General features: G+C 42.3%; 1 protein-coding gene across 1 annotated transcript in view; it reads right to left on the bottom strand.

The window, feature by feature from the left end:
• Positions 1 to 12,138, bottom strand: part of MYO1D (myosin ID) — a 349,561-nt gene that overhangs the window by 72,165 nt on the left and 265,258 nt on the right. The window contains exon 21 of the mRNA XM_088028373.1: positions 8,300 to 8,454. Coding sequence (XP_087884499.1) covers positions 8,300 to 8,454 — 155 coding nt within the window. The remainder of the gene's footprint in view (positions 1 to 8,299; positions 8,455 to 12,138) is intronic.

Raw genomic sequence — 12,138 nt, 5'->3', positions numbered from 1 at the left:
CTGAGCAGGGAGCCCGATGTGGGACTCGATCCCAGGACCCTGGGATCATGACCTGAGCCGAAGGCAGACGCTTAACGACTGAGCCACCCAGGCACCCTCCTTTAAATATTCTTGAGCTTTTTCTGGGTTGAAGTTATTTGGAAATAATTTAATCTTTTTTTTTTTTAAGATTTTATTTATTTATTTTAGAGAGTGAGAGTGCATGTGCACGAGCAGGGGTGAGGGGGAGCGGCAGAGGCAGAGGGAGAATCAGACTCCCCACTGAGCAGGGAGCCCCTCATATGGGGCCTGATCCCAGGACCTTGAGATCATGATCTGAGCTGAAGACCTATGCTTAACTGACTGAGACACTCAGGTGTCCCTTGATCTTATTTTTTTTTTTTTGAGTTTTCATTTATTTATTTTTAGTAATCTCTACACCCAACACGGGGCTCAAACTCACCACCCCAAGATCAAGAGTCTCAAGCTCTACTGACTGAGCCAGCTAGGTGCCCCAGTTTGATCTTTTTGGATCTAGCTTTTAAGATTTATCAGAGGAAACCAGAGCAGTGCTAAGCCTAGGGCCAATTATTCCCCACTACTGAAGCAAGACCCTTGTATGTACTATACTCAGTGCCCTGTGAATGATGAGGTTCCCCAGTCTGGCTACTGGGAACAGAAACTACTCTTCACTCTCTGTGATGCCAGGCATTGTTACTGCTAACCTTTTTGTACTGTTCTTTTGTTCTCAGGTAGCGTTCTAATACACATGCACTGATCAGTACTAAGATGAATACGTTAGGGATCCCTGCAGGTCTCCAGAGTTCTCTGTGTAACTCTCTCCTGTTACCCTGTCCTGCAAAGTTCAGTGGCCTTAGTCTCCCAGGTTCCACGATAGTTCTCTCCCTCCTTCTGCCATGGCCTGCATATTCCCTCAAGGCAGTAAGCTGGGGCAACCGTAGGGCCCATCTCATTTGCTTGTTGTTTTTCATGAATCATCATCCTTTATTGTCTGATACCCAGTATCTTGGAAATGACTGTTTCATGTATTTTGTCTGCTTATGGATGCATCAGAAAGGAGAGTAAATCTCATCCTTGTTACTCCATCTTGGCTAGAAGTGCAAGTCTGCCATTTTAACTTGGAGATCTCTTTTTAAAAAGCCTAGTACAAATGCCACTTCTCTTTGATGAGGCTTCTCCAGAACATTTTCCCCATCTCTTTCTCCCATCAAGAGACATACCCTGACCTCTGTGCTTTAAGTTACTTTCTCTATACTTCTACAAACTTATTATGAGTTATACACTAGTCTCCCTCAATAGACCACCAACTTCTTGAGGGAGAGAGAATACTTCATGTATTCCCATGCCATAAGATGATGTCTGATGTGTGACTGAACCTCAAGAAATATTTTTTTCCCCTTGTTTTCTATGGTGCTGGCTAACCAACCCTTTCATTTTTACCATCTTACTCGTTTGTAAGTGTACAATTCAGTAGTGTGAAGTTTATTTACAGTGTTGGGAAACACTGCCAGGACTTTTTCATCATTATGTGAACAGAAATATATATATATTTTAACTGAATGAACAAATTTGGTGCAAACCTTTAATCTTACACATAAACCGTAGAACAAAAAAGGTTGATCTGTTCAAGACCTTAGAGCTAGCTGGTGGCAGAGCTAGGCCAGAAGCCACATGGCCTGTTTCCTGTCAAATACTCATTTCTACTAGGTCTGTTAATTTCACGCATATGCTAAACAGAGAAGACCAAGAACTGTTTTGTATCAGAGAAGCCTCAGATATGGAAAGCCAGAAGTTACTAATTCTGAATGGCATAATTTAGCTAGGCTGGGCTTGTTTTCCCTTTCATTTCTTTTGGTCAGCAAGCAATACAGTATCCTTTGACAAATTGTTCCCCGATTTTTTTTCTGACAATTTCTCTGAGTCATCTAGTAACATAAGCTGCTTTCCTTTTCTATTTCGTACCAAAATTTCTTTTCTCTTTAGAGCCTCAGTTGGATTCTTTTCATTTTTCTATGATATCTCTAGGCCTGATACCCTTCCTCCTAAGACTGTGATATAACTCCTTGCTTCATTTGGTAATGATTCTATCTTACCAAAGATGGTGCATGGATTGAGATGATTTTTTTTTTCCACTATGAACATTTTATGTGAATCTATATATGTTACTAGTTGCTTTGTTTCTGGGAGAAAAGATATTCTAAAATAATCTCATAACTTTAAAATATATTATTTTTTTTGTTTTTCACATTTAAAATGACAATTATAGAATATGTGCCATTTCATCATTTTTGAGACAAGTTGAAAAGAAGTCTGAGTCTTTCTTACTGTCGTTGTTCTCCTTTACAGGCCTCACAACTAAGGAGACAGCTATTCAGTCCAGAAGCTCTTGCACAAAAGGTGCATATGGATTCTGCTGGGTTCCTTCTCCCACTCTCCCTGTTCCCAGTGAGAATCCATTTCTCAGCCTTTCAGCTGGGGAGCCGGCTGATGCCCACAGCCTCTAGTTGTGGTTTTGAAGTCTTTTACTTATTCTGCAGCTGCCGATCTGAGCAGGAATCCCTACATCTCGTGTCCCTGTCAGCTTACTGACAAGGGGAGTCTGAAATTACCTGTAGTTCTTCAGTTGTTAAAAAGAAGTAAACGAAAAGTTGCAACCCCTAGCATACAGCGTGCCCAGGGCTCTCCTGGTAGCTCTCTTAGTTTCTGATTTAATATCTGGAAATCCCTATTCACTTCTGTCCCCAGATGTTTTACATTGCTTAGAGCTGTAATCTTGTAACCCGTACAGGAGAGAGGTATTCCTAAAGGGAAGGAAATTGTAACAGGGTTCTTCCTTTCTTTCCTATACAAGGAGGGCTCCATCACCACCTTCTGGTTGGCAAGAGGAAGGGCCGGAAGTGTCCTATAGCTGGTGGGCCCCGGCAGCCAGCCTTGGCAGTCACTGGTGACCTACTGGGGGTCCTCTCAGTGCCAGGCTCTGTTCTGAACACGAGGGCAACTGCAGCCAACAAAAGAAGCGTAGTCCCTGCTGACATGGGGCCTGCATTCTAGTTGGAATACATGTGATAAAGAACTGAGTAAAGATACAGTGTCACAGTTGGAGATGAGAGCTGGGGGAAAAGTTAAGCAGGGCGGGGGGACAGGGAGCGCTTGGGGCGCGGTGAACTGCTGTTCTCTAACAAGATGGTCAGCAAAGGCCTGATGAGGTGACATGTGAGCAGAGGTGAAGGATGTCCCTCTCAGTGGGCCTGGGGCTGAGCAACATTTCCAGTTTCCAGTACTATGGGAGGTCGGCATCTCTTTCTGTGTTTTCACATGTGTATCTATCCTGGGAGGCAGAGGATGGTGAATTTTGGCCACTCACTTTTCTCCTGCCATCAAGGAGATGCCTTCAGTAATTACAATTTTAAATGGCCCAAACTCTTCCTAATCATAATCTCTAGCCTCTATAGTTGGCTACCTACATTATTTTCACCTATCTTTACTTAATATTTTAAGTTGTTATGTACAACCTCTCTCCACACTGCAGTATCCTCTGCTATGATTAGTAACCCGGCATTCAAGGAAAGCAGTCTGGGAATACAGATCAGGGGAACACATGAGAAGGCGTATTTGGGGTCAGGGTCAGGGACAGAGGAGAAGGAGACACACACAGGAGCGGTGGGGAGGCAGTGAGCAGTGGCTGTCGGACCTCTGGTCAGGAGGCCTCCTTTCCCCAGCCCCCCGCCTGTACTCCCCGGGGCCAGACCGATGGCCTGCTTATTGGTCTGAGTCTAGCCCTGAGTTAAAAGAACAGAAGCAACGGCACTCTTTTTATTAAGCAGATATTAAAGATACTGTTTACGAAAAACAAGAAGCAGACAGCACTGACTTCTGGCTCTCATCCACAGAAAAAGAAAAGGAAAAAGAAGTTTCTATGCCTGAGACTGGGGTTACACCATCCAGACAGGCAAATGCCTGGACAGCTGCTTAGGGCAGATGGGTCCTCTGATGGCTCAGTATCGCAGGGTTTCTGGTGACTCTGCAGCCCCGGCAGCCGACGTGGGACCATCTGTTCGCCAGTGGGCAGGAAAGCTCCCTACCAGCAGGTCGCCGCTGCTGAGGCTGAGACACAAGCCAAACACCAAGCCAGCCATCTTCATAACCGCTGCAGAGCAGACCGGCCTGGCACACCCTGGCCCGGCTGCCACCGAGGAGGAGACCTGGCCCTGGGCCCACGTGCCCTCGACAACAGGGCCACATGCAACGAGGATATTCGCAGAGGCTTTCTGTTTGGTTGGCGGTTTATTTTTATGTTTTTTTTTTTTTTACTTCAAAAAAATTTTGTTTGTTTTTATGTGAGTATAGTTGACACACAATGTTACATTTAGTTTCAGGTGTATCCAAGAGATTTTTATTTGGGTTTTTTTCAAAGTATTCAGATGCTATGAGATAGATCATTCACTCAGAAGGCTCTTTTGTTCTTGTCTACTTCTCTGAACAGGAAAAGAAAATAACCATGAATTCAGAGCCACCTATAATAGGCCTCAAAACCAGCTGCCACTTGTTTATTATTAAAATGAAGAAGATTTTTAGAGAAGTAACATACATTTATTGCAAAAGGTTTAGAGTGAAAAAATAAACAAATCTCCCTCCCTTCTCCCAGTACCTCTCTCCCCTCCCCCTCCAGAGAGACAGTGTTACCCATTTCCTGCAATCAGAAATTGTCTGTAATACATACTCATATATGAATACACATATTATATACATACACGTCCTTACAACTTTCTTATTGGCTGTATTTAAAATGAACAAAGGCATTTTTAAAAAAGACTTTGTTTTTAAGTAGGCTCCATGCCTAATGTGGGGCTCAAACTCACAACTCCAAGATCAAGAGTCACATACTCTACGCACTGAGCCAGTCGGGCGCCCCTAAAATAAACCAGGGCATATGATAGCCTCTGAGAAGAAGCACAGTAAAGAAGCCTGTTTCACTTCCTTAGCATACTATCTACTGGTCTTTGACCTGGGGTCCCCTCCCTCCCCTCTGGTGTAATTTCTGGTCTGTGGAATAGAGCCAGGACTCGCTGCTCCGGCTATATCAGGTGTTTCTGGACAGGTCTGTGCTTCAGCTGTCCTTTAAATTTTTTTTTAATGTAAAGATAATTCCCATATTTTTCTTTATTTGCCTTTCCTTATTTTCTTTGCTCCTTCTTTTCATACTGCCTATGCATGGTTCTCTTGATCTTTTCTTTCTGGTTTATTATTTGCTTTGGGTGGGGGGCAGCTATTCGCTGAAATGCAGTTCTTGAAGAGATGAGGGTACCAGGTAGGGTGGTCCTATACGCTTCAGTTCAGGCTGTGACCTCACACCACGTCAACCTCTCTCCACACTGCAGTATCCTCTGCGTGAGGCCGCTTCTTCCCTCAGCTGGGTATGTCCTTTCTCTTTACCCTCCTTCCTACATGGGGGTCAGCATGACTTAGAATAAGTTTCTTTAGGTCCCAGCACTCTTGGACCAATTTGGGGGCATTTTATTTCGGATTAAAAAAATCTCCACATGAAAGTGGGACTGGAGTATAATTTTCTTTTCTTGTGCTATCCTTATTTGTTTTGGGTATAGCACTGTGTTGGCCTAACAAAATATGATGCCCAAATCTCCATCTCCAAATTAATTTTTTTTTCAAAATTTTTTACTTGTTCCTCTTGTCTCTGAAACTTGGTTGGAATGTTGCTCATAGATTTTTAAATCCTAAATCCTCTCTTTTAAAAAAAAATTATTTATTTATTTGACAGAGAGAGATAGTGAGAGAGGGAACACAAGCAGGGGGAGTGGGAGAGAGCAGGGAGCCCAATGCGGGGCTTGATCCCAAGTCCCTGGGATCATGACCTGAGCAGAAGGCAGATGCTTAATGACTGAGCCACCCAGGCGCCCCTTTATAAATTTTTAAAGGTGACACAGATCTAGTTTATCAATGGTACATTTTGTTATTTTGATCCCTTTCCTTCTGACTTCTAACCAGAGAACCTCTCAGAATGTTATTCAGGGAAATTATCTGGGAGATAAAATATTGGTCTGAACTTAAATCCCTCTCATCTGTGGATTTCCACAATTAACCCAGGTACAAATAAGATCATGTGCCACATCACTACTTGTAAAACACAATATAATTTTCAAAGTTACACCAATGATATGATACTTGACAATAAAGGAAAACAGAACAGAAATCAAATTAACCTTTCCTCAAGAAGTCAACAACAAGTTGATGACTAATACTAAGTCAAAATTCCAAGACTGAATTTTCTGGGGGCTGGGAGGAGGGATTTTATCTCTTATCTATACTTGACCTTTTATTCACAGAATAGGAACATCCAGAATAAATTATAAAAAATCTAGCGTTTTGACAGCCTTCATCTCTTCCTTCCATTTATAATTTTAAAAGACATTTAAAATTCTTCCATATATTAAAGATAGGAGGGACTGCAACTAGAAATGTTATCTCAGAATGCATATGTGAGGGAGAGAAAGCAACTGACAGTTCTAGAACCAGGTTCACATTTTCTGTCACTTACAGAAGTATTTTTTTTTGATGTAGTGTTCCATGATTCATTGTTTGTGCGTAACACCCAGTGCTCCACGCAGAACGTGCCCTCTTTAGTACCCATCACCAGGCTAGCCCATCCCCCCACCACCCTCCCCTCTAGAACCCTCAGGTTGTTTTTCAGAGTCCATCGTCTCTCATGGTTCGTCTCCCCCTCCGACTTACTCCCCTTCATTCTTCCCCTCCTGCTATCTTCTTCATTGCATTATTTGTTTCAGAGGTACAGATCCTTACAGAAGTATTTTAACAGGAGTTGGAATTTGCTAAACAAGGACCCAGATTGAGAAAAATACTTTAATTTCCCAGGCGAAGAAAACTATTCATTAGTACAGGCATCCAAATTAAAATCCCTTGAATTATCCTCACTTTGCTAGAACTAAATAGTAAGAGGAAGATAAGCCTGCTAATTCGAGTGGCAGGCATTACTGGAGAGATGCCTTTGCCAGGTCTTCCCCTTCCATTCTAAATGCCTCAGTATTTCTCTTCCCTCTCTTTGGCAGACGGAAGGGAATTTTTCAAAGGCCTATCTGTTTACCATTATTTCGGGGTAATTCCTTAGATTCTTATTTTTTTCCACCAGGTGACCATTACACATTTTTTTTTTTTTTTTAATTTACACCATTGAAAAACATTTAACCACACAGGTAAAGATCTACTTCGATCTAGAGTACAAGGTTTAATAACAAAACAAACGGCCTGTGCAGTGCACTTCTAAAGTTATACTGCACACGTTGATCCGCAAAAATGAACACAGTCGAACTAGACAGGGGGGACATCTGATTCTAAATATGTCTTTGCTTAGAAAAAGAAAAGCTGTGTCTAAACTAAAGAAAAAACCACTACTAATAAAGAAGACTTGATTACTTCTGGCAACTTAGGAAGTGTCGTGTAGGAAGAAATGGAACTGGAGACTGGACTCATTTCTCAGTCACTGAGTTTTGAGAAGTGGTTTTTCCCTGGCATCAGGGTGGTGGGGAGGCAGAGACAGTCTGCCACAGTGGGAAGAAGATCTGCCTTTGGAGTCAGAAACACCCCACCCCAAATACTCCATGATGTCCCACAAGGAAGGAAAACTCCATCTCTAAAGCAATTCCAATAAGTAACCAGACAAAATCACTCCTCTGCTTAAAATGACCATTCACTGGTCCACAGTGCCCTCTGGGTCTGTGCTGTGTATATTTCTCACATCACTGTTCAAAACACTCCCCCTCCCCCACCCCCCGGCCGACATCATCTAGGTTTACTGTGACTATGCCATGTGCTACCCAAACTCCATGTTTTTGTATAGGTTGTTGCCTCTCTCAGAAATTCCTTTAGTCTTCATGAACAATATGTCATCTTAAACCTGTCTTCTAATTTATATTCACATTAGACACACTCACTGATTATATTTGGAATAAACGAGAAGCTGTGACAATAAGAATATAAAGTCATTTTTCTGTCTTAACTACATTTGGATTGGCAATGAAGAAATCACTGGTGGGGAAATCTCTCATTGTTGGTTCAGCTGGAGGCTGGAAAAGTAGAGGCTCATTCCCAGTCTTGAAACTACGCCTGGATGCTAATTTTGCCTTCTGTGAAACAGGTGATTTAAGTTGTTCTTATAAAGGAAAGTAACTCAGTACACTGAAATTGGCCCAATACAAGTTCAGTGAGAATTATGATGAAAGATTTCATATGCTCAAGACGTGCCTCAGTTACAAAAATCAAGCTTTACCTCTTGAAATGATTCACCAGGACTCCAACAAGTTCTCCAATTCGACTCTCATGGGTTGGTTGTTTGCTAAAGAGGCAGACAATGAGGTCTTTGTTGTCTTTTGTATGGAACACTACAAGTTGGTCCTTTCCATTGGAGACGCTCAGACCAGTCAACTGCAAAGGGACAAAGCATGGAAAAATATTAGAATGGTTCTCCAAAGAATACATTTAAAAATACATTTTGTAATTTAATAATTATTTTTGATCAGTGACCCTGATCCAAGGCTTATGGAACAAGAAAGATGGAAGGAAATAATAAAGAGAAGACTAAAAACTAGTGAAACTGAAAACAGAAAAATAAAGAGAAAAATCAGTGAAAACAACAAGCTGGTTCTTTCAAAGGACCAATAAAATTGTTAAGCCTCTAGTCTGAGAATAAAAGTGAGACGACCTAATTACCAATATGGAATGAAGGAGGGGATAGCACTACAGACCACACAGACATTAAAAGGATAACAAGGAAATATTTTCAACAACTCTGTGTACATAAATTCAAGAACTTGAATGAAATCGAATAATTCCTTGAAAGCCACAAACTACCAAAACTCAGCCAAGAAGAAATAGATAACCTGAGTATTGCTTTATCTACTGAAGAAATTAAATTTGTGGTTAGAAACCTTTTGAAAAAAGATGTGCCTGGGGTGGTTCAGTCACTTAAGCATCTGACTTCGGCTCAGGGCACGATCTTGGGGTCCTGGGATCAAGCCCTGCAGCAGGCTCCACCCTCAGTGGGGTGTCTGCTTCTCCCTCTCCCTCTGTCCCTCCCCTGGTTCATGCCCTCTCTCTCAAATAAATAAATACAATAAAAAAAAAAAACTTTCGAAACTGCAGGTTCAGATGGTTTCACTGGTGAATTCTACCAAAGGTTTAAAGAAGAAATAACACCAATTCTCCATATCTCTTCTTAAGGGGAAGGGAACACTTTGTAACTCATCTTATGAGGCCAGCATTATCCTGACATCAAAAAAAGGTAAAGGCAGTACAAGAAAACTGTAAATCAATATCCCATAGCCTTCATCAACATGAATGTAAGAACGGCCAACAAAATATCAACAAACTAAATCCAACAATATAAAGAACAATAATATATAATGACCAGGTGGAGTTTATCTAAGAAATGCGAAGCTAGTTCAATAGTCAATAATTAATCAATGTAATCCATTGTTGCAACAGAATACATAAGGCACATGATCATATCACTTGATGTGGAAAAAGTGATGAGGGATAGAAGCAGAAAAATGTTCACCTTTAGCCCAGAAGGCTGACCTATACCCTGCATAGTTTAGATAAGGATCAGATACGTGCCGGTTGTTACATTCTTAAAGGGTCTCACAACTCCCTATACACCTCACTGATAGTTATTATCAAACTGAATGAGAAGCACCAGAGAAATCTTGTGGAAGTAGTTTCACGAGTAGAAATTCAAAGAAATATTTATTTTTTAAATTTTTTTGAAGATTTTATTTTTAAGTAATCTTTACACCCAACGTGGGGCTCAAACTCACAACCCCAAGAACAAGAGTTGCACGCTCTACTGACTCAGCCAGCCAGGCGCCCCTTGAAGAAACATTTATGATCTAATCCTCCCTGCACGTGTCCTCCCCTTGAGCACTAAAGCATCTACCCACCAGTTTCATACAGCAAATGTGCACCTCTTTCTGCCCATGGGTCCTGTCCCCGTGCTATTTAAATAAGCTTACTAAGGGACACATGGGTGGCTCAGTCGGTTGGTCATCTGACTCTTGATTTCGGCTCAGGTCATGATCTCAGGGTTGTGAGATGGAGCCCCGTGTGGGGCTCTGCACTCAGTGGGGAGTCTGCTTGAGATTCTCTCTCCCTCTCCCTCTGCCCCTCCACCCCACCGTGTGCTCTCGCACTCTCAAGTATATGGATAAATCGTAAAAAAAAAAAAAAAAAAAAAAGACTTACTAAGTTGCACTGTAAAATGTCTGAAGAATTCTTTCTTGGCCATTGCACTCCATGATCCGCCAACAACCCGCATGGTGATTGTGGAGGGAATCTAAGAGCCTCGGTGTGACTTGTTAAGTCCCTTTTATTCCCCCAGTCTCTACTTGTTCTTTTCCAGAGATGTCCTGAACAGTATGACCCTTCTGAATGTGTTTTGTCCTAGGGCTTAGGAGAAAACCTCTTGCCTGTGGCTGTACTATGGGGAAGACAAACTCCTGCTGCCTGACATCAAAATGTCAACAAATCGAATCCAACAATATAAAGAACAGTATCTTGGCCATGATGGTGCTGGGCTCAGAAATCAGACCCTCCTTGTTTTACCTGTTCTTTCAATACCTGCATTCTTCTCAGTCACAGGACGGCCATACATGTCATTAGGATGGCCGTACATTTGAAGACTCCCATGTAAGGTTTCCTCCTAAGTGACCTGGTGTGATCTCTCAATGAGCATAAAATCTAAGATACATCTGACCATGTGCTTCCCAAAAGGGACCAGTGGGAGCTATTACCCAGTTGAGACATCCACCCAAAGGGGGACCGCTCCCTTGGGGCTGGATCATGGATAATGCTCTTGAGAAAGTTGCTCAGATTAGATAGGAGTGCCATACTTTTGGTGTTTCATGTCTCTCATTTGTCCTTCCCCATGGGGCTGTTTGGTACTCTCCATCCTGCTCTCAGATTGTAAGCACTTCTACCTTGGGTATATATATCTAAGATATATATATCCAAGCTAGAAGTACTTATGCTTAATATGGTATAAAATAGCTGCCCCATCTTAACAAAGGCCATGGCCTTTACCCCATCCATTAATACTAGATCTAGAGGCTTAAAAGGGTATTATTATTGGTTGCTAAATATATCAACCTCCCCAAATGGAAAGAGGCAGCCCCAATCTCTGTGGTGATTCAGTCCATTCACCAGCACCTACTGTAGTCTACGATGTTGCAGGGAAGTGAAGGTAGGTCAACATCCCTTCTCAGGTAGTACAAAGGTGTCAGAGTGGTCCAGATCAGAGACACCTCCTGCCACTCTGAACCCCAGGAGCCTTTAGTAATACTCCTGATGGGATGCCACTTGGAAGCTGAGAAGGATTTTGGTAATGGACTACTAATTAGTTAATGTACTCTCCTCGTTTTGTAGGAATTAACTATGGGATCAGCTTCCTTGATCCCAAAGGATTCTCCTTTGAGCTGTCTCCTAACACAAGGGAGTCAATTTGGACAAGAGGATTTAAAGAAGAAGTGCCTCCTCTTCTTCTGTAATGATGCTTGGCCTCAATAATCTCTGAAGGATGACAAACCCAAAAAGGCCCATTAATAGGTCTTTAAGGTTCAATACTATTTATCCATTGGACCTTTCTGTAGGTGGCAGGGAAAATGGACTGAGATCCCATAGGGTCAGGCCATTATGGCCCTGTACCAAATCCCTGATCTGTCCAGACTCCTTTAGGGGCTCGAGGACACTCATCTCCTCACCTCTACTCAATCCACCATCAGCTAACCACCTCCTGTTAACCCACTGCCTTCCCTGTGTTTTGTCATGTTTTTTGTGTGCTCCCCTCCCTTGTCTCTCTTGTAAACAGGTTGTTGCCAAGATCCTGTATATGTCTTCCACTTTTTCCTGAGTTACTGGTCTTCTCTTTGTTTGCTTCTTCTTTTGTGCAACAGATCTGGAATATATCTTGAGAGGACTGGACGAATGTTGCCTGACTCTTGTTGTTTGGGGGGAGTTTTCTCCCTCATTCATTTCCGGGGTTAGTTGTCTGGTAAGTCTACCTTGGGATGGGGACCTTAAGGAACATTCCCAAGAAGCTGCTGAAACTCTTTTCAC

This window comes from Eumetopias jubatus, unplaced genomic scaffold (assembly GCF_037043125.1).
Source record: "Eumetopias jubatus isolate StellerSeaLion01/CBP00866 unplaced genomic scaffold, mEumJub1_p1.0 scaffold_10, whole genome shotgun sequence".
NCBI lineage: Eukaryota > Metazoa > Chordata > Mammalia > Carnivora > Otariidae > Eumetopias > Eumetopias jubatus.
The sequence above is the reverse complement of the archived record's forward strand: the minus strand, read 5'-3'. Positions and strand labels throughout refer to the sequence as shown.